This window comes from Paroedura picta, chromosome 10, assembly GCF_049243985.1.
Source record: "Paroedura picta isolate Pp20150507F chromosome 10, Ppicta_v3.0, whole genome shotgun sequence".
NCBI lineage: Eukaryota > Metazoa > Chordata > Lepidosauria > Squamata > Gekkonidae > Paroedura > Paroedura picta.
The window spans coordinates 79,171,588-79,197,469 of NC_135378.1; the positions used below are offsets into that span (position 1 = coordinate 79,171,588).

The 25,882-nt window shown below is 46.2% G+C and overlaps 1 protein-coding gene across 1 annotated transcript in view; it reads left to right on the forward strand.

Annotated features, from left to right (window-relative positions):
- Window positions 1–7,009: 7,009 nt before the first annotated feature.
- Window positions 7,010–25,882, forward strand: part of SCD5 (stearoyl-CoA desaturase 5) — a 42,480-nt gene continuing 23,607 nt past the window's right edge. The window contains exon 1 of the mRNA XM_077301030.1: window positions 7,010–7,538. Within this exon, the coding sequence (XP_077157145.1) occupies window positions 7,313–7,538 (226 nt within the window). The 5' untranslated portion in view covers window positions 7,010–7,312. The remainder of the gene's footprint in view (window positions 7,539–25,882) is intronic.

Sequence of the window (25,882 nt, forward strand, 5' to 3'; positions counted from 1 at the left end):
ACCAGCAAGAAACTTGGGGGAAGGGGTCACTTGCTGGCTGCCAGGAAAGATTTTCTTCATCTGGTGGCGGGAATAGGAAAGGTCAATTTTTAATTGTTTAATGGCTCTTTAAGGTGAGGGAACACACCACACTTTTCAGATCTTTGCAGCAGCCGTTTTCAAGAGGGGTCGTTTGGGGTTACACACTTTAGGGAAGGCGGAGTGGACAACAGGAAATACATGGGCTAGTGCTATGCTACCTGTGGCTACCGTGTTGGATATCAAGGTCTCAACTACAGATCATGCTACTATCATAGTCCTGCTTCCCTGGAGGCTCCATCATCTCAACCTGGGGAACTTCTGCATGCAAAGAATGATCTACAACTAAACTGTTCCACACCCTACTCTTAAATCTACAAAAACTGAGTCTGAAAAGGGGAACTTAAAAAATGTGGCAGTCTCTAAGCGACACAGAATTCTTTGTCCTTGGAATACCAAATACTGCTTTTCACGGCTGTAATAAATGACTTGGGAAAGGAATCACAAGCAAAAATTGAAAGGGCGTATAACTCAAGCCAGTAAGCACACGGTTTACAAATTTACTCACGTGTATAATGATTATAATCCCAGCCAGGACAGCCCAGTATTCTGAATCAGATCTCAGACGTTAGCTGGTCTTTGGATGGGACAATTCCAAGAAATGCCAGGGTCATGGCACGGGGGCAGGCAACGGCAAACCACCTCTGGATGTCTCTCGCCTGGAAAACCCTGCAGGGTTGCCGTAAGTCAGCTGTGACTTGGTGGCACTTTCCCATCACCGTAACAATCTCATTGAAGGATATTATTAAGGGGTTTAGCGTTAAGCAATGCAACCCATTCTTGGAAACTGTTCAAGTACCTCGCTTGGTGTGACTTGAAAGCATAGAGAAAAGCTGTTAGATCAGCCTTTCTCAACCTTTATACCAGGGGTAGTCAAACTGCGGCCCTCCAGATGTCCATGGACTACAATTCCCAGGAGCCCCTGCCAGCGAATGCTGGCAGGGGCTCCTGGGAATTGTAGTCCATGGACATCTGGAGGGCCGCAGTTTGACTACCCCTGCTTTATACCATTGAGAAACCCCTGAAATATTCTTCAGGCTTCGAGAAACCCCAGAAATTATGTCAGCTGGCCACACCTTCCTGCCATGCCCCCAGAAGAGGAGAAGACACGCAGTAATAGGTATAAACTACAAGTACAACGATATAGGCTAGATATCAGGAAAAAATGTTTCACAGAGTAGTTCAGCAGTGGAATAGGCTGCCTAAAGAGGTGGTGAGCTCCCCCTCACTGGCAGTCTTCAAGCAAAGGTTGGATGCACACTTTTCTTGGATGCTTTAGGATGCTTTGGGCTGATCCTGCGTTGAGCAGGGGGTTGGACTAGATGGCCTGTATGGCCCCTTCCAACTCTATGATTCTAAGATATGTCACCAGAAGTCAGGGCACAGAAATATATGGTCATACCACCTGATTTTTTTTAACTTCTTAAAAAACTTCCAGAGAAGGAGAACCCACCACCTCCCAAGGAAACATGTTCTACTGAGTAACTGCTCTGTCAGGAACTTCTTCTGGATGTTTAGCTGAAATTTGAATTTACTTCAACCCACTGGTTCTGGTCTGACCCTCTGGTTAGGAAACAAGTATTTAAAAGAATGCCATGTAGAGGATGGAGCAGAGTTGTTCTCTCTTGCCCCGGAGGGACGTACCAGAACCAATGGGATGAAATTAATTCAAAAGAAATTCCATCTAAACATCCGGAAGAAGTTCCTTACAGTTAGAGCAGTTCTTCAGTGGAACAGGCTTCCTCGGGAGGTGATGGGCTCTCCATCTTCGGAGATTTTTAAACAGAGGCTCGATAGCCATCTGACAGAGGCTGATTCTTTGAAGGTTCAAGAGGGTGGCAGGTGACAGTGGATGAGTGAGAGGGCTGTGAGTGTCCTGCATAGTGCAGGGGGTTGGACTAGATGACCTAGGGAGGTCCCTTCCAACTCTTTTATTCTATGATTCTAACTCCGCACTGTCCTCCATGTGACAGCCTTCCAAGTACTTGAAGATTATCACATCACCTCTTAGTCATCTTCTCTCCAGGCTAAATGGATCAAACTCGCTAAACAAATTCTTGTGTTCTGTATGCCTTTTTTTTTGTTTGTTATGTGCGAAGTCGTGTCCGACCCATCGCGACCCCATGGACAATGATCCTCCAGGCCTTCCTGTCCTCTACCATTCCCCGGAGTCCATTTAAGTTTGCACCGACTGCTTCAGTGACTCCATCCATCCACCTCATTCTCTGTCGTCCCCTTCTTCTTTTGCCCTCGATCTCTCCCAGCATTAGGCTCTTCTCCAGGGAGTCCTTCCTTCTCATGAGGTGGCCAAAGTATTTGAGTTTCATCTTCAGGATCTGGCCTTCTAAAGAGCAGTCAGGGCTGATCTCCTCTAGGACTGACTGGTTTGTTCGCCTTGCAGTCCAAGGGACGCGCAAGAGTCTTCTCCAGCACCAGAGTTCAAAAGCCTCAATTCTTTGACGCTCGGCCTTCCTTATGGTCCAACTTTCGCAGCCATACATTGCAACTGGGAAGACCATAGCCTTGACTAAACGCACTTTTGTTGGCAGGGTGATGTCTCTGCTTTTTAGGATGCTGTCTAGATTTGCCATAGCTTTCCTCCCCAGGAGCAAGCGTCTTTTAATTTCTTTGCTGCAGTCCCCATCTGCAGTGATCTTGGAGCCCAGGAAAATAAAATCTGTCACTATCTCCATTTCTTCCCCTTCTATTTGCCAGGAATTGAGAGGGCCGGATGCCATGATCTTTGTTTTCTTGATGTTGAGTTTCAAGCCAACTTTGGCACTCTCCTCCTTCACCCGCATCAACAGGCTCTTTAGTTCCTCTTCACTTTCTGCCATTAGAGTGGTATCATCTGCATATCTGAGGTTGTTGATATTTCTCCCTGCAATCTTGATCCCAATTTGTGACTCCTCTAATCCCGCATTTCTCATGATGTGCTCTGCATACAAGTTAAATAGGCAAGGCGACAATATACAGCCTTGCCGAACTCCTTTCTCAATTTTGAACCAGTCAGTGATTCCATGTTCAGTTCTCACTGTTGCTTCTTGACCTGCATATAAATTTCTCAAGAGACAAATAAGATGCTCTGGTATTCCCATCTCTTTAAGAACTTGCCACAATTTGTTGTGCTCCACACAATCAAAGGCTTTAGCATAGTCAATGAAGCAGAAGTAGACGTTCTTCTGGTACTCCCTAGCTTTCTCCATGATCCAGCGTATGTTGGCAATTTGATCTCTAGTTCCTCTGCCTCTTCGAAATCCTGCCTGTACTTCTGGAAGTTCTCGGTCCACATATTGCTGGAGCCTAGCTTGTAGGATTTTGAGCATAACTTTGCTAGCATGAGAAATTAGTGCGATGGTGCGGTAGTTTGAACATTCTTTGGCATTGCCCTTCTTTGGGATTGGAATGTAAACTGACCTTTTCCAATCCTGTGGCCATTGTTGAGTTTTCCAAATTTGCTGGCATATTGAGTGTAGCACTTTTACTGCATCGTCCTTTAAGATTTTGAATAGTTCAACTGGAATGCTGTCACTACCACTAGCTTTATTGTTGCTCAGACTTCCTAAGGCCCATTTGACTTCACATTCCAGGATGTCTGGCTCCAGGTCAGTAACTACCCCATTGTGGTCATCAGGGATGTTAAGCTCGCTCTTGTATAGTTCTTCTGTATAATTTTGCCACCTTTGTTTGATCTCTTCTGCTTCTGTGAGGTCCCTACCATTTTGGTCCCTTATCATACCCATCTTTGCATGAAACGTTCTCTTCATATCTCCAATTTTCTTGAAAAGATCTCTGGTCCTCCCCATTCTATTGTTTTCTTCTATTTGTTTGCACTGTTCATTTAAGAAGGCATTCTTATCTCTTCTAGCTTTTCTCTGGAATTCTGCATTCAATTGGGTGTATCTTTCTCTTTCTCCCTTGCCTTTCACTTCCCTTCTCTCCTTAGCTATTTGTAAAGCTTCCTCAGACAGCCATTTTGATTTCTTGCATTTCTTTTTCTTTGGGATGGTTTTAGTTGCTACCTCTTGTACAATGTTGCGAACCTCCGTCCATAGTTCTTCAGGCACTCTGTCTATCAGATCTAATTCCTTAAATCTATTTGTCACCTCCACTGTGTATTCGTCAGGGATATGATTTAGTTCATACCTGAGTGGCCTAGTGCTTTTCCCTACTTTCTTCAATTTAAGCCTAAATTTTGCAACAAGAAGCTCATGATCTGAACCACAATCAGCTCCTGGTCTTGTTTTTATTGACTGGATAGAACTTTTCCATCTTTGGCTGCAGAGCACATAGTCAATCTGATTTCTGTGTTGACCGTCTGGTGATGTCCATGTGTAGAGTCGTCTCTTGGGTTGCTGGAAAAGAGTGTTTGCTATGACCATTGTATTCTCTTGACAAAATTCTGCCAGCCTGTGCCCTGCTTCATTTTGTACTCCAAGGCCAAACTTGCCTGTTATCCCGGTTATCTTTTGGCTTCCTACTTTAGCATTCCAATCCCCCATGATGATAAGCACATCATTTTTGGGCGTTGCTTCTAGAAGGTGTTGTAGGGCTTCATAGAACTGATCAACTTCATCCTCTTCAGCAGCAGTGGTTGGGGCGTAGACCTGGATCACTGTGATGTTGAATGGTTTGCCTTGGATTCGAACTGAGATCATTCTGTCATTTTGGGGATTGTATCCCAAGACTGCTTTTCCTATTCTCTTATTGATTATGAATGCTACTCCATTTCTTCTGCGAGATTCTTGTCCACAGTAGTATACCTGATGGTCATCTGAATTAAATTCACCCATTCCTGTCCATTTTAGTTCACTGATTCCTAAAATGTCGATGTTCAGTCTTCTCATTTCTTGTTTAACCACGTCCAGCTTGCCTTGATTCATGGATCTGACGTTCCAGGTTCCTATGGAATAAAAATCTTTACAGCATCGGACTGTCTTTTCGCCACCAGTTACTTCCACAACTGAGCGTCCTTTCGGCTTTGGCCCAGCCGCTTCATTCATTCTGGCGCTACTCGTACTAGCCGTCTGCTCATCCCCAGTAGCATATTGGACACCTTCCGACCTGAGGGGCTCATCTTCCGGCGTCATATCGTTATGCCTATTGGAACTGTCCATAGAGTTTTCATGGCAAAGATACTGGAGTGGTTTGCCATTGCCTTCTCCAGTGGATCACCTTTTGTCAGAGCTCTCAGCTATGACCTGTCCGTCTTGGGTGGCCCTGCACGGCATAGCTCATAGCTTCACTGAACTACGCAAGCCCCCTTGCCACAACAAGGCAGCGATCCTTGAAGGGGGTCTGTATGCCTTATTACGTCACAAAACAGCCATATAAAGAGCAGGCAGAGGATTAAATCTTATAGTTTAAGATTCAGAACTGCACCCAGGAGGTATGAAAATAAATGTTTTACACACGCACACCCCCAGCAATAGTAAGCATTAAGCCTTGTAATTACTTTCATAGGATCTAAATGATTCCATCAAAGGAAACCCTTTCCTTTAAGGAGATGAGAGCTACTTTAGGGGACTGAAGCCGAGAGAGCGTGGGAAACCGTGTTTTATTTGAGTCATCTTAAAAGCCATTTAAACCAACACACAAATGCATTCCTAAAACCAGTTAAAAACAGAGCTAGAGTTAAAAACACTGAGGAGGAAGGAGGGATTTCTTGGCTCAAGCAAGAATTGATGCTTAACCTTACAGCTACCTTACGGTGGATGAGTGATAGGGTTGTGAGTGTTCTGTGTTAAGCAGGGGGTTGGACTAGATGACCCAGGAGGTCCCTTCCAACTCTATGATTCTATGATTCCATACCTGGACCTGCATGGTTATATCCCTGCCCTTTAAACCATTGCCCTGAATAAACCTTTCTTACGTTAAATTGGAGTCCTTGGTTCATGTTTCCTATATGATTAACAAATCCCCATGGGCACTGTTAGCTATTAGTGTTTTAACATGACAATGTTTTAAGCCTTAATTTACATCAGGGGTTCCTAACTGGGGTTCCAGGAACTCCAGGGCTAAATGAGAGCTTCCCAGGATTTCATGGCCTTTCCCAGAAATTCAGAAGGCCGCTGACATCACTAGACATCACAGGAGTCCTCTTCCCCTGTTGCTCTACCAGCCTAGTCTCTTTCTCCACAATGGAAATGTTAAACCAGGGGTAATCAAACTGCGACCCTCCAGATGTCCATGGACTACAATTCCCAGGAGCCCCTGCCAGCAAATGCTGGCAGGGGCTTCTGGGAATTGGAGTCCATGGACATCTGGAGGGCCGCAGTTTGACTACCCCTGTGTTAAACGATCGATCGATTGATTGATTGGCTGGCTCCCGTATCTTCCACGCCCACTTCTCCAAAGAGGCACATCGCCAATTCTGGGCTCCTTGAAGCCTGGAAAACATTTCATAGGATTTTATATGCAGTTTATGTCGCGATGCACCATCATTCCACAGAGATAGGACAGAGCGGAAGCTGCAATAATAAATAAATAAGCACAACTCATTTTCTGGGCCGTGTCCTGATGAGCAAAATGCTTTGGGTCAGAGTGGGTGGATGACAAGCCGATATTAATTGGCAAGCAGACATGACAGCCGTGCCTGCGGGGAAGATTTTTGGTGGCACCATCCTGAGGATGCCCAGTTTCCTGGCAAAGACAACCTAGAGGCCTTGCCTGAATACCAGCCCCAGCAGCCCTGAAACCTCGCAGCTCCTGTCTACGTTTCCCTTTGTTGGCTGAAAGCAGCGTATATAATAAATATCCACTCTGGCCAATATGGGGCAACCGTGGACAGGGATGCTGTGACTCTCTGTGCTGCTCTTCCCTCCCCTCCCCCCCCCCCTTTAAGAGCACCGCATGCGATTCTGATTGGCTGTAGCTATGCAGGTCTTTTTTCTCATTCTCTTTCTCTCCCCCCCCCTCTTTTTTTCATCCTCTGTTGCTGTGCGGAATTTGGCTCTGCCTCAACAGCAGCGGCGGCGGCGGCAGCAGCAGCAAGGATGAGATGCTAGCAACAGATGCTGCACTCTGGGACTGCCCGTCCGTAGACCCTGCTCAAAATTCAGCCCTGAGCCAGGGAGATCAGAAGGAAGAGGGCGAAAGAGAGGAGGAGGAGAAGAGAAGGAATCCGACTCCCCCTCCACCTCCGAGGCAAAAGGCAGCAAAAAGCCTCTGCTCATAAACCACCCACCCACCCGTAAACGAGAGAATTTCCTTTGGCAGTCTCCCCTCGCTGGCCATGTCAAGCCCAGGTGCCGACAGCATGGTGGATGGAGCGGGGGAAATGCCCTCCTGCAATGGAAGAGAAGACTCCCCGGGACCCAGGACAGCGAGGAGCAAAGGGAAAGTTGGGCAGAGGCAAGAAATTGTCTGGAGGAACGTCATTCTGATGGCCCTGCTCCATGTCGGCGCGGTGTATTCCCTGGTCCTCATCCCCAGGAGTCACCTCTTCACGCTCATCTGGGGTAAGGTCAATGCTTTGGTTTCCTTCCCCAGTGGCTGGGGGGGGGGTCACCCTCCCGAGAAGACACACCTGGAACCCAGGGGTTAGCTTTAGGGGTCCGTCTGATCCCCAGGGGGTTAATTCATTTAATGCCAAGCCCGATTTGGGTTGGTTTTCCTTTGGCAGGGAACCCGGTTTTATTTAATGGGGGACTTCTGGGGTCGGCCCCTTTTCAGGCCCAGAAACGTCCGGCATTTGGCGCCGTGCTTGCTGCATCCAGACTGGACATTTGCATTTTTTTCTATTTCCTAATGTCAGCGGGAATCACCATTTTGCTCTTAAACCAGCAAGGTCATGGAAGCAAAAGGAAATCCGGCCCTTCAATCTCCTTGATCGGTCGGGAGGAAAGAGTGCCTGAGAGGCTGCGGCTTGTGAACGCCCACTTTTGACAGTGCCCTGGTATGTGCTGGAGGTGTGTCCTAGCCCTAAAAGGTGGCGAAATCCCCACAATCATTGTGGGAAACCAGGATGCCTTAATGTGTTATTTGGTGCAGTGGGCATTAACACAGCAAATGTCCCCTATTCTCAAGTCACTTACGGGGTTGTGGGGGAGGGAGTCCCGTTGATTTAACGTTTTAAAAGGAATATGAGTTTGGGAACGGGGTAGTCAGGAGGCTGCTCTTCTCAGGGACGTCTTATTTTTAGCTCTGGAGCTCTGATATGGCTGGCTTACTTTTAAATCTCGTTTCTGAATGGAAGCACAAACCAAGCCCTCAATGAAGGCATCAGGAACGGAAAGGCCATTCAACTGCAGCTCTTGAAGGCATCAGGCAAATTGCTAAACACCGACCTTTTGGGATGGATTAGGCCATTAACAGCCCTAGAGCGCCCTAAAGAATTTCCCATTCATTCCCTGCAGCGGCTGTAGATTTTGTTGCCGATTTCTCAGTACTGCGTGGCTTGTTCCTTCAGCTTCCTCTATTATATCATTTGTCTACTTCTGATCATTTTCAGAGTCAGGACTGACCTTAGAAGCCAGCTTTCACAGTTCCTCTCCTTAGACGTGACTCTCCCCTTCCATCTACAGGCTGGGAAGAATGCCTCTGAGCATGCTAAGAGTGCTTCCTCCCTTACTGCCCACGCATGAAAGACTGTTATTTCAATAATTGATGTCTGTTCATACCTGTGACCCTTTGCAGGTTTTAACACAAACAAAAGGACAGATCCCTCCAATCCTGTAAAGGTGGGGGGAAAGATCAAGGAGGGTCAATTCAGTTGTGCCCTCTTAGTGGAAGCTGAAGAAAATGGGAGGCGTCAAGGAAGCCGGGTTCTGAAGGGCAAAAGAGGATCAGCAGAAGCAGGTTTTGAAGCGACACTTTTGTGTGACACTAAACGCTTTTGGAGGTCATTCATTCACAGGGTTGCCCTGAGTCAGAAATGACTGTGAGGGTCCTTAACAGGCTCAAACTGTTCCCTTTGTGTGGTTGGGCTTATTGATGCTATGACCCCTGCTTGCCCTCTCTTTTGCCCTCACTCCCCAACAGACGGTGCCGTCGCTTGCCTTTGTTAACCGGCACCTCTCCGGTTCTCCTCGGGTGCGATAACTCTTGCAGCTGCAGTAGGGGCAACGGTGGCCCTCGGCCCCCTTTGTTTCTTTCGCACAGACCTTCTTCCCTGCACATGCTCGAGTGGCGCAATCTAGGAAGGACTGCTGCAACATGTGATATTTCTGAACGTACCCATTGGATATTAAGCTTCCCATTTATTTTCAGAGGCTGTGCTCTCCTCTTGTATGTCACAACTGTTCCAGAATGCTCATAGGGCATTTTTCTTTGGGGGGGGGGGAGAGGAGGAAATGGTTCTTAGAACATATCCAATCCACATAACAATGCCCTGTGGGTTTGTGACTCTTCTGCTTTGATGTCTTCCCCTTTCGGGAATTTAATTGGTTATTTGAAGGCTGTGCATGCTCCATCTTTAGGGTTGCCAGCTCTGGGTTGATAAATATCTGGAGATTTATGGGGTGGACCCTTGGGGAAGGGTTGGGGAGAGGAGAGACCCCAGCAGGATATAATGCTATAGAATCCATTTTCCAAAGCAGCCATTTTGTACAGGAGAATTGATCTTGGTTGTCTGGAGAGCGATTCTAATGGCGAGAAATCCCAGGTGCCACCTGGAGGTTGACAACTCTGTACACTTTTGATACTGAACAACATTCTATTTTTTTTAAAATGAGCAATCCCCTTTCAGCAACAGACTCCTCCCACCCCAGGAAATTAGGCAGCCTGAATATTGTGCTTTTGCTTTCACATGGGAAGAAGACCATCACATAAAAGACAGTATGTTGTGCGTGGAGGGTGCTTTTACTGATTGGTGGGCTAAACCCTAATGTTCACTTTTTACCAACTTGGAAAACTGAGGCTTAAGTAGGAAGTCACTCGTGTGGGAATACTGATTAAGAACACAAGATGGCCATTGCTGGATCAGACCAGTGGTCTGTCTAGTCCAGCCTCCTGTCTCACACAGTGGCCAACCAGTTCCTTTGGAGGGCCAGCAACAGGGCAGAGAGGCTAAGCCTTCCCACTCATAAGAACATCAGGAGTGCCCTGCTGGATCAGACCAGAGGTCCATCTAGTCCAGCCTCCTGTCTCACACAGTGGCCAACCAGTTCCTCTGGAGGGCCATCCACAGGGCAGAGAGGCCAAAGGTTTCCTCCCATGTTGTCTCCTAGCATTGGAATTTGGAGATTTACTGCCTCCCAACATGGACATTTCTGTCACTCAACATAGCTAGTAGCCAGCCACTGATGGACATATTACCCATTATTTATCTTATCCCCTTTTAAATCAGTCTATGCTTGTGGCCATCACTACATCCTCTGGCAGGGAAATCCATATTTTAATCAGTGGATAAATAAGTATTTTCTTTTGTCCTTCCTGAATCTATCACCCATCGGCTTCCTCAGATATCTTCAAGTTCTTGGAGTTTTACGAAGAGGGAGAAAAAGTTTCTGCCTCGTGTATAATTGTATAAATCTCAGTTGTGTCCCCTCTTTAGTCTCTATTCTCTAAACCAACGAGTCCAATTCTCTTCAGCTTTTCCTCGTGGAAAAAGCACCTTGACCCCTTAATCATCTTGTTTGCCCTCTTTTTTTTACTTTTTCCAGCTCAGCAATGTCCTTTTTTGTTGTGCATGCATTAAGCCCAATCCATTTTCTTCTGACTTACGGCAGCCCTATGAATTAAAGTCCTCTAATACATCTTATCATTAACAGCCTTGCTCAGGTCTTGCAAATTGAAGGCCCTGGCTTAGAATCCAAAAATAAGAAAGTTGGAAGGGGCCAGACAGACCATCGAGTCCAACCCCCTGCTCAATGCATAGAATCATAGAATCATAGAGTTGGAAGGGGCCAGACAGACCAACGAGTCCGACCCTCTGCTCAATGCAGGATCAACCTCAAGCATTCCAGCCGCTGCTTATAGAATCATAAAACCATGGAGTTGGTAGAGGCCAGACAGGCCATCTAGTCCCATCCCTTGCTCAAGGCAGCATCAGCCTAAAGCATTCATAAAAAGTACCTCTCCAGCCACTACTTATAGACTCCTAGAGTTGGAAGGGGCCAGACAGGCTATCTAGTCCAACCTCCTGCTCAATGCAGGATCAGCCTAAAGCATCCCGGATAAGGATCTGTCCAGCTGCTGCTTATAGAATCATAGAGTTGGAAGGGTCTAGACAGGCCATCTAGTCCAACCTCCTGCTTAATGCAGTATCAGCCTAAAGCATCCAGGATAAGTATCTGTCCAGCTGCTGCTTGAAAACTCCCAATGAGGGGAAGTCGATTTCACTGTTGAACTACTCTGTCTGTGAACATTTCCCCCCTGATATCTAGCTTCTTTCATAGTCATGCCATCTCTTAATGGGTCTTCCACTTTTCCCGCTGCCTTCAATTTTTCCTAGCATTATGGTCTTTTCCAGCTTGGCGGAATCCTTTTTGAGATGCAGCAACCCAGACTACATACTAAGTTCCAAATGTCTACACAGAAATTATGCCTAATCTGAGATTTTCACTCATTGGGTCACATAGACTCAGTTATCCTGGACCAGTATGAAAGAAAGGGGGAAATCATCAAATTGTTTCCTAATAGAGGAAACCTAAGCAAAGAAACAACCCTATAAACCCATTGATATCAAGACTGTAACTCTGTTTCAGATTGTGCTGTATCAGATTGTTTTATTCGTTTTGTACAATGCTGGATGAGATCAGTATCTATCTTGTCCTGTGCTTACTGGTCAGACAGATTTTTCTGGGCACCCACAGGTATAGCATGAAGATTGCTACTAGCACTCTCACCCATTTAGCATGAAGTGTCTGATACTTCGGCTTGGTGTAGTGGTTAGGACTGTGGACTTCTAATCTGGTGAGCCGGGTTTGATTCTGCACTCCCCCACATGCAGCCAGCTGGGTGACCTTGGGCTCACCACAGCACTGAGAAAGCTATTCTGACCGAGCAGGAATATCAGGGCTCTCTCAGCCCCACCTACCTCACAGGGTGGCTGTTGTGGAGAGAGGAAAGGGAAGGCGACTGTAATCCGCTTTGAGACTCCTTCAGGTAGAGAAAAGTGGCATATAAGAACCAACTCTTCTTCTTCTTCAGTAATCTCAGGGCTGTCTCAGCCTCACCTCCCTCACAGGGTGTCTGTTGTGGGGAGAGGAAAGGGAAGGCGAATGTCAGCCGTTTTGAGACTCCTTCAGGTAGAGAAAAGCGGCATATAAGAACCAACTCTTCTTATTATTCTACTCTGAAATACATTTCTTTTGATCATGGGAATTCCATGACACTGCCATGGTGAATAACTGTTGGCCAGACCTATCCTCCGTGCTTTTGTCAGGTTTTTATAAAAAGGTCATCCTACCTCCAAGAAACACCTGGCCATCTCCCGCTATTACAGTTGATCTCCGGATGACCAAGTTCCGTTCCCCTAGAGAAAATGGCTGCTGTTGAAGGTAGCCTCTATGGCAGGGGTAGTCAAACTGCGGCCCTCCAGATGTCCATGGACTACAACTCCCATGAGCCCCTGCCAGCAAATGCTGGCAGGGGCTCATGGGAATTGTAATCCATGGACATCTGGAGGACCGTAGTTTGACTACCCCTGCTCTATGCCATTGAACCCTGTTGAGATCCATCCTCCCCAAATTCTACCCCCCCCCAATTCTCTGGGCATTCCCCATCCCAGAGCTGTCAATCCCATCAATATCATACCGTGATAGGTGTGATGGCTCCAGCTTCTACATTGACCCGTTCGATCCACTGCTGACTGGGGTTTTAAAACCATCCAGGTGCCATCCAGGTGCCGTCTTGGTATATCCATTCCTGTGTCTGTCTCCAAGGTAACCAAAACCTTTCCCTCCTGTAATTCCACCATGTAGAAGTTAATCAGCCTCGTTGCCAGGTGGAGGGGAATTGAGTAAATATTCTTGCTGTTAATTTAAATCAGACTTAATCAGGTGGGGAATTGAAATCTCGTGTTGTGTTAGCTTCCCTGATTGACTTTTCACGAGCCGGGCCTCTAGGAGTCTGTTTCTCTGACTTTTAAGTTATCGATTTGTTTCTGTCTTCATTTCTGGGACCCTTCTGCACCGTACTGAAGGTTGTTTTGTTTGCTTCAGGAAGGCCTTGGGACGGCTCTGCTTCCCTTTCTTACCGATGACTATGTAAAGATGATGTGGTTTGAAATCAAAGGGTGTAACTGTGTTTAGGGCAGCACTGCAAAGCATGCATTTGCCTTGTTCTCATGATAACACAACAAAAAGCTCTTGCTATTTAAATTTAGAACGCTGTTCTTTTTATGTTTGGATTTCCGAGTGATGTGAATTCCTAATACGAATCCTGCTCTTTATCTGTTGCATTATCCACGTTCTGGATTACAATCTTTTTTGCTTACCTATTTTTAAAGACTTTGTACTGGATACTCCTTGTAAACAGAATTTTTTTTTCTTACATAAAAAAAATGCCTGAAGGGCAGAAACGAAAGTATTTTTCTGAGGATTGCTGGTTTAGAGTCTTTGGGGGGAAATGGTATCAATTATTATATTTTTATTACTCTAAATTATTAAGCAAGACACCAGCTAATGGTACAAGACTAGGAGGTTGGTAGTAGCCCCTGCTGGATGTTGGCTTTCTCCCAGTAATGAATTCTATACGGCAATTATGTATGGGCTGGTCTTTTTCGATCTTGAAGCTACAGATGCTAACCTTCCCCACCCTTTGTTCAAGTATCATAAGAGAAGGAGGATAATTTCTCTCTTCAAGCGTTCTCCTTTAAAAAGAAATACTGCATAGCTTAATTCTTGCTGATTTCTTTTAGATGAAAGAGGTCTTTTAAAATGTTTTCATTGATTTTTTTTAATTAAATTTTTTAATTAAAAAAAATACAAGGAAGCAAATAAGAAAACCAAATCAGAAACCTTATGAAGGGGGTGCCCAATGTTTACGATCAAAATAAGATTCATGCATTTCAGTGTGGTGTAAAGCAGGGGTAGTCAGCCTGTGGTCCTACAGATGTCCATGGACTACAATTCCCATGAGCCTCTGCCAGCAAACGCTGGCAGGGGCTCATGGGAATTGTAGTCCATGGACATCTGGAGGATCACAGGTTGACTAACCGTGGTGTAAAGCATGTGACAAAGAATCAGGGCTTTCAAATAATCTGTGATTTACTGGGTAGAACCTGATCAAAAAAACATAAATCAGGTGGTTGAAAGGTTTCTGTCTAAGCCCTGGTGTGACAGTCTGCCCACAATCAGGTGATCCCATAGTTGCAGATTGTTAAGTGCTGCTGATTTATAGTGACCCTATGGATGAATGAATATTCCAGAATATTCTATAATAAATAGCCTTGCTCATGGCTTCCTTGACTGAGTCCTTCCAGCACATGTTGGGTCTTCCTCTTTTCCTGCTACCTTAACTTTTCCCTAGCATTATTCTCTTTTCCTGTCTTCTTATAATGGGAAATTCAAAAGAAATTCCATCTAAACATCCGGAAGAAGATCCTGACAGAGTGGTTTCTCAGTGGAACAGGCTTCCTTGGAAAGTGGTGGGTTCTCCATCTTGGGAGATTTTTTAAAAGAGGCTGGGTAGCCTTCTGATGGAGAGGCTGATTCTGTGAAGGTTCAAGGGGGTGGCAGGTTACAGTGGAGGAGCAATAGGGTTGTGAGCATCCTGCATAGTGCAGGGGGTTGGACTAGATGACCCAGGAGATCCCTTCCAACTCTGTGATTCTATGATTCCAAGTACGATAGCCTCAGTTTGATCATTTTTGCTTTCAGGTGCAGTTCAGGCTTGATTTGACCTAGAACCCACTGATTGGTCTTTATGTCAGTCCGCAATATCATCTGAAAGCACATCTCAAATGAATCCACTTCCTTCCTGTCAGCTTCCTTCATTGTCAAACTTTCACACCCACACATAGAGATGGGGAATGCAGTGGCATGAATGATCTCCGTCTTGGTTGCCAGCGACACATCTCTAACGCTTAAGAATCTTTTCTAGCTCCTTCCTGGCCGCCTTCCTCTTATTTCTTGGGCACCATCTCTCTTTCGGTAGATGATGGAACCAACTGTACCTATATTTAATAGTTGTTGAACTATGGCTGTTTCCACTCTGGCTGCTGCTTACAAGAAAGAAGTTTCATGTGTAATTTGCTGTCACTTCATTCCCTGAAGAAGAGCCCAGTATGGCACCTTACAGGTCACTTGACTTGTTTATATTTACAGCTTCAAACATTCTCTCCAAGATTCATGAACTAAGCCACCACAGATAGATGAAGACAGAGTGTCATTTATTTAGTTAGTTATGTGGTCTTAGACCAGAATACAAAAACATAACAGACAGGGCAATTAGAGTTCCTGACAGTTAGAGCAGTTTCTCAGTGGAACAGGCTTCCTCGGGAGGTCGTAGGTTCTTTGGAAATTTTTGGAAATTTTTTTCCAATTTTTGGAAATTCTTAAACAGAGGCTGGATAGCCATATGACAGAGAGGTTGATTCTGTGAAGGTTCAAGGGGGTGGCAGGTGACAGTGGGTGAGCGAGAGGGTTGTGAGTGTCCTGCATAGTGCAGGGGGTTGGACTAGATGACCTAGGAGGTCCCTTCCAACTCTATGATTCTTTGATTCTATAAAAGATAAAAACAAAATGCTTGTGATACTGAAGCATTTGGAACAGTTTATGGATGTATAAGAGCCTCTTGTGGCGCAGAGTGGTAAGGCAGCCGTCTGAAAGCTCTGCCCATGAGGCTGGGAGTTCGATCCCAGCAGCCGGCTCAAGGTTGACTCAGCCTTCCATCCTTCCGAGGTCAGTAAAATGAGTCCCCAGCTTGCTGGGGGGTAAACGGTAATGACTGGGGAAGGCACTGGCACACCACCCGTATTGAGTCTGCCATGAAAACGCTAGAGGGCGTCACCCCAAGGGCCAGACATGACTCGGTGCTTGCACAGGGGATACCTTTACCTTTACCTTTACCTATGGATGTATTAAGATTAAGCTAAACGATATCATTATGAGAAATTAACGCAGAGAGAAATTAACACAGAGAGAAATTAACGCAGAGAGAAAAAAACACAGAAAAAAAAAGCAAAAGGTTTAGAGATTAAAATTTCAGAATTTGAGGTCTTTCAATATATTTCTTGTCCTTCTGGCGAGTTTGAATCACAAATTCTCAGAATCTCGCCGTCTGCAGAGAGATCTGAGGCTTTTCATTGAGGACCTGGAGTATTGTGGGCAGTGTTGGAGGTCTCACTCCAAAAAGGGCGAGGACAAAACTGAGAGGGAGCAGATGAGGGTGATCGGGGCCTGGGGACCAAGCCCTATGAGGAAAGGCTGAGGGGCTTGGGAGTGAGTAGTCTGGAGAAGAGGAGATGGAGAGGAGACAGGACTGCCTCCTTTACGTCTTTAAAGGGTTGTTGCTTGGAGGAGGGCAGGGTGTGGTTCCTGTTGGCTGCAGAGGATAGGACCTGCAGTAATGGCTTTAAACTGTGTGTAGAATGGTACCAGCTACATATCAAGGGAAAAAATGTTCACAGTCAGAGTAGTTCAGCAGTGGAATCCTCTGCCTAAGGAGGTGGTGATCTCCCCCTCACTGGCAGTCTTCAAGTAGCAGCTGGACAGATGTTTACCATGGATGCTTTAGGCCAGTGGTAACACTGCGACCCTTTAATAGAGTTCCTCATGTTGTAGTGGCCCCCAACCATAAAATTATGCAATGTTCTTTCACAGAATTTAAACCAAAACTGACCAGTGGCGTGAAGATCCATTGTTCAGGATTGTTGTATATAAATTGGTTCCCCCCCCCCAGGGTTTCTCAGTTAGGTTCTGCAGAACATTTCGGTTCCCACCATGCTGATCTCACTCTTTTCCGCTGTTCCTGTCTTGATCTACCCCACAAGGCTGTTGTGTGGATGGCATCCTTCCCCCCGGCCAAACTGCTTGCCCTGCCGTGACCCCTGTGAAAGGGTCGTTTGACCCCCAAAGGGGTCCCGACCCCCAGGTTGAGAACCACTGTTTTAGGCTGCTCCAATGTTGAACGAGACGGCCTGTATGGACCCTTCCAGATCTATGATTCTATGACTCAGAGAACCAGAGTTTTTGTTTTCTTCAGGCTGTCTCCTTCCATTTTTCTCCTCACTCTCCCCCGAAGACAAAAATATTTTCTATTCTTGACATTCTCTGCATGTCTTTCTCTCCGCTGAGAATCCACCTACACTTTTTATTTTTGAAATGGGGTTTTTTTGTATGTGTGTGTGTGTTGTTTTTATCTGGAATGGCTGATGCATTTTATCGGTAAAAGGTTTGATAGACAAGAACACCAAGAGCAGGACTTGAGCATGAGGATTAAGCCTCGAGGCCATTTTTCCTTACATATGGAAGGAAATATTTTTGGAAGACGTTCTCCACAACTGACAGCAATCAAGTCCTCTCCCCACAACAGACACCCTGTGAGGTAGGAGAGGCTGAGAGACCTACTGTTTGGTCAGAACATCTTTCTCACCCAAGGTCACCCAGCTGGCTGCATTTGGAGGAGCGGGGAATCAAACCCAGGTCTCCAGATTAAAAGTCGGCGCTCCTAACTACTATACCAAGCTGGCAGGGACTGGATGGATACTTTGCCTGAATCATTCTGCATTGAGCATGGGGTTGGACTAGATGGCCCACAGGGCCCCTTCCAACTCTTTGATTCGAGGATTTAGAATACACATATGCTCCGAATGTGAGCCAGCCTAAAACCGATGGAGGCAAAGATGCGATATCATCTTTCCACTCGACTGGGGGCTGGCTTTTGTATGAAAAGACAACGGTGCTTCTGTTCTCTGATCCTCTTTGCAGATGATTATTCTGTTTCAGCAGCTTGGTGTAATTTATCTTGGATCGACGTTCTCCGTGGGTATGGAGCTCCGAATGAAAGGCTACCGCTTCCATTTTTATTTAATGAGATCCAGTTCTTTAGATTTTTTCTTTTAATTCCCTCTTGAAGCAGAAAGGTCTGCCAGGGTGCTTGGGAAGCCTGCTTTGATATTAATCGGCTAGAGTTTTCATATACAAAATTCTGAATAGTGCAAAACAAGAAGCTGGTTTCAGGCCACGATTGGATTCTGCCTTTGGAATACTTGGATCTTTGGCTAGCTCACTCAAGCTTCATTTGGTTCAGACAGAAGAATCCTTGGGTTTATGTGCCACTCTTTGTTCTTTCCCTTTCGTGCAGCAGCTAATGAGAAATTTCCAATCTTGCAGCAAACCACAGTTTACTGTTTGCATTGGAACCAGTAAACCACAGTTGGGAATTCGCCGCCCAAGGATGTAGTGAAACCGATTTAAAAGGATAGATTCATGGAAGATAAGTTTATCGATGGTATAGAATCATAGAATCATAGAGTTGGAAGGGGCCATATAGGTCATCTAGTCCAACCCCCTGCTCAACGCAGGATCAGCCCAAAGCATCCTAAAGCAGACAGAGGTGACAGAGGGTAACCTGCACATTCAGAGGCAGTAAGCCTCTGAATTCCAGAGCCAGGAGGCAACATCAGGGGAAGGTCTCGGAAGGCCAACATCAGGGGAAGGCCTCCATATCCTGTTGTTGGCCCTCGAAAGTGGGCTTTCTCAACCAGGGTTTTGTGAAACCCTGGGGTCTCTTGATGGCCCTGGAAAGATCTCCCAGATCTTAGTGTGACACCCTAACCCAGAAGTGGCCAAACTGTGGCTCTCTAGTTGTCTATGCCCTGTATGTACTGGCAGGGGCTCCTGGGAATTGTAGTCTGTGGACATCTGGAGAGCTACAGTTTGGCCACTCCTGCCTTAACCACTACATTACACTGATTTTCCAACTCTAAGTTACACATTCCAGTTTGGGAAATGCCTGGAGATTTGGGGGCAGAGTTTGGCAATGGGAGGGAGGTCAGTGGAGGTTGGATGCCTTTGGAAGCTGCTGTTTCCTCCAGGGGGACTGATATCTATCTGCTAGAGATCAGCGGGAGTTCCAGAAGAACCCCATTTGAAGGTGGACAGCCCAGCAGCCTTGGATCACGGGGGACACATTCTCCCATGCTGGCCATGGCAAATTGGGCAGGTTTATAGGGAAGTTCTCAAAATTCTAGACTGTGGAATTGGGTTCCAGATCATGTGAGAGCTTTGAAGGTCTTTACCGTATGAAATACCAAGGCAAGAACTTGACCTCAGCCCGTTATCTTGACTAATGATCTGCCGTGTCCTTTGTAATCATAGCTGAGCCTAAGCTCTCTGGGATCACTTCCAGGCCTGTAATTGCATCCGGTGTGTTCCATGTGAACTTGAGGCTATTTATTTATTAATTATATTTTTACCCCGTATTTCTGCCCCAACCAGCTTCCCAAAGGCTAGACATGTCTGAGACCATTGAGTTCAAGCCGGAAAGAGTGACCTGATTTCCTGGCTCATAGCTCAGGTGCTTAACCATTGCACTGTACCAGAAACAGTCAATCGAAGGCCTGTTGACTGCGGGTGGCCCCACTGATAACTGATTCTCTAGAGCACGGGTAGTCAATCTGTGGTCCTCCAGATGTCCATGGACTACAATTCCCATGAGCCCCTGCCAGCATTTGGCTAGCTCGCTCAAGCTTCATTTGGTTCAGACAGAAGAATCCTTGGGTTTATGTGCCACTCTTTGTTCTTAGCTGCATGAATTGGGATGCCAACCTCCAGGTTGGGCTTGGAGATCACCGGGAATTACCATTGAGCTCCGGACAACAGAAAGCTAGTTAGGAAGGTAGAAAGTAAACCTTGCAGAGCTCCCACCCCAAACTCCACCTTCCCCATTTCCCGAATCTCGAGGGATTTTCCAATCCAGTTCTGGCAAGCCTGCTTCAGGACAGCTTTCCTTGCCATGAGTCTTTGCACTTCTGTTCAAATCTCCTACCTCGACAGAAAGCTGCAATGTGACATTGATGGGAGCAGGAGCGAGAATCACTAATGCAGAGGAGAGAGAAGCTGTGAAGCAAGAAAAAGGGAACAAGCATATTTGGAAAGTCATTCGATTTAGAGATGCGGCACACATTTCTCTTTCTTGTTTGTAGCTTAGCGACATGCTGTGATGTGGCGCTGGAAGCATTTCAACTTAACTGCCCTTGAGGGGGGGGGGAAGAATTATCTGCATCTCTCCCTTATAAATAATATCCTTTTCTCCAAAGAAAGAAGGAAAAAGCAAACCCAGTGCCAGATAACTGCTATTCTTGCCAAAGAATAGCAAAATGTCTTCTGCTGATTTCTGCAGTGAAGTCTTAATCTTCGTTGCATTTATTGTCTCCCCCCCCCAAGCTCTGCCCGATGAGCTGTCTCCTGGCTTGGCTGCATGTGATACTGTAAGCTCCATGTATGGAGCTCCCAGCAGTTCTCCCCTCTAAAAACCAGGCATGACAGGGGTTCAGTCTAGATTGGAGGTCTGGCACTGTCTAGCCCTGTTCGCACCTTACAGTGAATGCGTGTACATCCTGCCTGTACGGGTATGCATCGCTTTGGCAAATAATGTCAGTGTGTGTTCACTTCAAAAATGAAACAGGGGACCAGTTCCTGGATAAATTTGGGGTTTGTATCGCATGTTCAGTTGTAGACACACACAGAATCATAGAGTTGAAAAGGAACTCTCCTAGTCCAACCCCCTGCACCATGCAGGACACTCACAATCTTATCGCTCCTCCACTGTCACCTGCCATCCCCTTGAACCTTCACAGAATCAGCCTCTCCATCAGATGGCTCTCCAGCCTCTGTTTAAAAATTTCCAAAGATGGAGAACCCACCAGCTCCCGAGGAAGCCTGTTCCACTGAGGAACCGCTCTGACTGTCAGGAACTTCTTCCGGATGTTGAGACAGAATTTCTTTTGAATTAATTTCATCCCATTGGATCTGGTCTGTCCCTCCAGGGAAGAGAGAACGACTCTGCTCCATCCTCTATGGCAAGTTCAGTGTGACATGGGAATTATGTGTATTGCTGTACAAGGATTGTGCATGCGTTCATCGTAACTTGTGAACAGGGTTAGGAAGATGGGGCTTGAGCCTTCCTCTGTCCGAAACAGCCCCACCTTAGAACTGCTGTTTCCCTGTTGGAGACATTTATATATGCTGGTGGGTTCCATGTAAGTATCCCCATCCCCAATGGGGAATAAAGCAGTTCTTCAGTTCCATTTGTAGATGGAAAAAACAGTTTGGGAAGGCTTAACCATAGAGCTTAACCATATCCTGGTGATTTCTGCAGCTACTTGCCATCACTTCTGAGGTTTTTCCAGAAGTGACCTGCTCTGAGACATGGTGGGAGGATTAACAGATCTGGGTTTGTTTTGCTTTGTTTTGCTTTGTTTGTTTTGTTTTGTTTTGTTTTTGTTTTGTTTTGTTTTGCTTTGCTTTGCTTTGCTTTGCTTTGCTTTGCTTTGCTTTGCTTTGCTTTGCTTTGCTTTGCTTTGCTTTATTTTATTTTATTTTATTTTATTTTATTTTATTTTATTTTATTTTATTATTTATTTAATATTTTAACTTGTATACCGCTGCTCTCACAGACTCGCAGCGGTTTACAATAAAAGAATAAAACAACAACCCTTAGAATCCCCAGACATAGAAGATGGCAATTCATTAAAATTAACCACCCATCTCCTCCCCTGTCCAGCGTGCAGTCCGGAGCTCTTTCATTAGGGTTGGGAAAGGTTTTGGGGGCAGTCACAAGGGAGGGCAGGATTTGGGCGGGGTCTCCACGGAGCATAATGCCATAGAGTCAACTTCCAAAGCCGCCATTTTTCCAGGGGAACTGATTTTGGTTTTCCGGAGACCAACTGTAATTGAGTTCTCCAGGTACAACCAGGAGGTTGGCAACCCTCTATGGAGGGCAGCATGATTTGGCAGCCCTCCCATGGTCATGTGTGTTGATTCTGATCCAAGTTAGGCCCATGTGGGGTTGCCAGCTCTGGGCTGGGAAATACCTGGAGACAGGTGGATTTGGGGCAGGGCAGCAATTCAATGGAGTCTAATGCTATGGAGTCCTCCTTCCAAAGCAGCCATGTTCTCCAAGGGAACTGATTTCTGTCATCTGGAGATGAGCTGTAATTCTGGGGGGTCCCCAGGTCCCACCTGCAGACCTATCTATCCCTAGGTCCATGCACACCTGGGAGTTGATTTTTGAGCATGGAACTTCCCAGGGTGTGTCTACTGAATGGAATCTGAAACAGTGTCCTATGGAATTCAGACCCTTACTGGCATGTGCCAGGTAGCTTTGTGCAATGGTCGAAGGTCTGGAAGTTTTGTGGAGAACTAGCATGATCCTAGAGAGCCAGTTTGGTGTAGTGGTTATGAGTGTGGACTTCTAATCTGGCATGCCGGGTTCAATTCTGCACTCCTCCACATGCAACCAGCTGGGTGACCTTGGGCTCACCACAGCACTGATAAAGCTGTTCTGACCGAGCAGTGATATCAGGGCTCTCTCAGCCTCACCCACCCCACAGGGTGTCTGTTGTGGGGAGAGGAAAGGGAAGGCCAATGTAAGCCGCTTTGAGCCTCCTTCGGGTAGGGAAAAGCAGCATATAAGAACCAACTCTTCTTCTTCTTCTTCTTCTTCTTCTTCTTCTTCTTCTTCTTCTTTGTGCTGCCTGAGGGGAGCCCTTAGGATGAGTGTTATTTTTCTTTTACAAAATTTGCACATTGGCTTCACACATAACTTGTGCATTCCTTGATTTCCTAAGATGCATCTAAATGTTACTTACTGTGCTATGTGTGATCCAGGTCCCATGAAATGAACTGTGTGAAACATGGAACGGCACTGGGGCATGTGGTCCTCATTTTCATATGTCGTGCCATAACCCATCAGTACAGTTTCCTTGTAGGTGTATACATGGAGATCAGCTATAATTCCAGAAGAACTCCAGAACCCTCTTAGAGATTGGTAACTAGGGTTGCCAGCCCTACAATGAGAAATCCCCTCCAAAACAGCCATTTTCTCCAGGAGATCAGAGCTCTGTGGACTAGAAACCAGTTGGGATTCCAGGGGATCACCTAGCATAGGATCAGAACAGTCTGGGCTGAAATTAGGCATCGTAGGCCTCCTTCTGGCAAACTTCACTGCCTGCTCAAGTTTGGAGTGGCAGCTTGAGAAAAATACAAGAAGGGTAGCAATGTCATTTTGTCACTTCCAGGTACAACAAAGGGTAGTCCTAGGGATTGCCTGAAACTCTATGGTAAAACCTACGGCTACCCTTTGTCCCTTTGGGGTTGTACCTGGAAATAGCATAGCAATGTCAGTGATGTCTAAGTGTTCCCCCACCCCCATATCCCTGCTCCCAGCCCTCCCACCAGTTGCTTGGTCTGGAAATCCAAGTTCAAATCCCTATATTCTATGAAGCACCCACAGGAAGCCATCTCATAGAATAAAATGAAGGAAGAACAACAATGTACACCACTAGGAGCTCCTTGTAGGGAAGGCAAGATTGAAATGTGCTAGCTAGGTACATATGCCCCTGAGGGTATATTTTCCTTTGCTGGCTGTCTGTAAAATGAATTTAAGGGCAAGAAATGACACTGGCAATATTTTGGGACGCTCTGCTGTGTATATCAGCACTTTAAAGATTAGGAAAACTGGCTAGGTAATAATAAAGTTTATAAGCTCAAGCTGAGCTTGCTTCTCCTCCAGGCACAGTTCTAATTGGGGAAAAAGACCCCCCCCCCATGAACTACAATTCCCCCCCCCCAGGACAGTTCTGAATTCAGCTTCTCGCTGATTTTGTCCTATTTGTTTTCCAGGGATCTAATGTGAGGAGACATTCAGAGAATGTCCATTGGGCACTCCAGAAATGGCACAGTATATTGGTAAAAGTGATGAGGTAGAAAATCTTATCCAGATATTTCCTCATCTGATCTTGCGTGGTTGATTTTAAGCGAGTCGTATTCTTATTAACTCAGTCGCCTCCCCCACCAAGGTCTACAAAATGGGTACAACAATTCTGACCTGCCTTGCTAAGCTGTTATGATTAGGATTGCTAAATGATTCCCCGACAGACTCCTCTGGAGCAGTGGAGAGCAGACTGTCTGTAGCCTCATAGGTATCTGAGAGGGAAATATTTAAAGACCCCCACCATGAGGCTGGGAGTTCGATCCCAGCAGCCGGCTCAAGGTTGACTCAGCCTTCCATCCTTCCGAGGTCGGTAAAATGAGTACCCAGCTTGCTGGGGGGTAAACGGTAATGACTGGGGAAGGCACTGGCAAACCACCCCGTGTTGTGTCTGCCATGAAAAAACTAGAGGGCGTCACCCCAAGGGTCAGACATGACTCGGTGCTTGCACAGGGGATACCTTTACCTTTACCTTTAAGCACCTGATCCTCAGGATCAGGTGCTTGGTGGGATCTTTCTTTCCCACAGACTCTTCTGAGGCTGCGGAGAGCCCATGGGGGAAGCATTTAAAGACCCTGACAAGCAAGCATCTTTTCTTCAGAATCAGCTGCTTGGTGGGGGTTTTCTCCCCCACCCTGCTGGAGCCACCTAGAGGCTGGGATGGAGGAGGTGTGGAGCTGTCTTGTTATCCCCAAACCTGGCCTCCTTGAGCCTGCTGGATCTGGTTCAACTAACTCCATCCTGTCTGCTGCTGCCCCTGCACAGCCTGGGCTTTGCAGGGCTGAATGGGAAGAGTGGCTGGAGTCATTTAAAGGGACTCTAAATGCCTCCCAAGCTGCCTAAACTGATCCCTTGAGAGTGCTCTTTCCACAGCAGGATCAGCTGTTTGGTGGCTGCTTCAGCCCAATTGGTTTGTGTTTCTCTGAATCGGACAAACTCAAATCGATTTGACGAATCAGTAGTTCAGCTGGTTCAAGTTCTACCGAATCAGGAAAACTCAAATCTGAAAAGTACAGAATATTTTCCTGGTACACATACGTAGGCCCTCTGAGTTTGGAGGCTGGCAGGCCACAAGTTTTGAGAGAGGCCTGTTTAAGGGAGTTTTGGGGGTGATAAGACAGGCACTTACTGATTGCAGGAGACCTCACTGATGGCCTCATGTTTTGCCAAAATGCCAGAGTGTCTCAGAAGGCTCCCGGCAACGCACCAGTGACACATCTGTCAGCCTATTCTGCCTTGTCGTGTTGTTATGGAGATAAAAATTGTATATTTCCTCCAAGTTTGTTGGAGGAAGAATGGGATAAAACTAATGCATGGAATAAATTAAGTAGCACACTTTAGACAGGCAGTCTAACCGAATCCTATTCATGTTTTGCTACTCTTCTACTTTCAAGCAGAGTGAAATTTTTTTGTAAATGCAGCAAAGCCTTCCAAAGTATGATTCTTATTGACCGTTTATGCACTAGGAACTTCACTGCCCCAGGTCCCGTGCAGGAGCAAAAATAGGGGGCAGATGAAGTGCACCGGGCCAAATGCTCCCCCGTGTGGGTGCAGGAAGAGGTGGGGCAACCTGCCACGACTAAAACTCCAGCCTGCAGCCCGGCATGAAACCTCCAGTGCATAAACGGTCTACCTGAATCCTGGAATCTTGCAGTTTATGCTGCCACTTCAGGATTCTGCCCCTGCATTGTGCTCTCCTAGGGTTGCCAACTCTGATTTGGGAAAGTCCTGGAGGTATGGGGGGCTACAACCAAGAGAGGGTGGGATTTGGGATTGGGAGATTAAAATTAGGTGCCTCGGTTTATATGTGGGTTGGCTTATATGCGAGTATATATAAATATCCTCCCCAAGCTTCACCCCCAAACCTCCCAGCATCCCTAAGCTGCCATTGGCAATGCTGGATTTGTAAAGTGAGCATGTACAGTCTCCTTCAAAATAGATACACACCTGAGCATGCGGTCAACATAACCTGTGAAGAGGG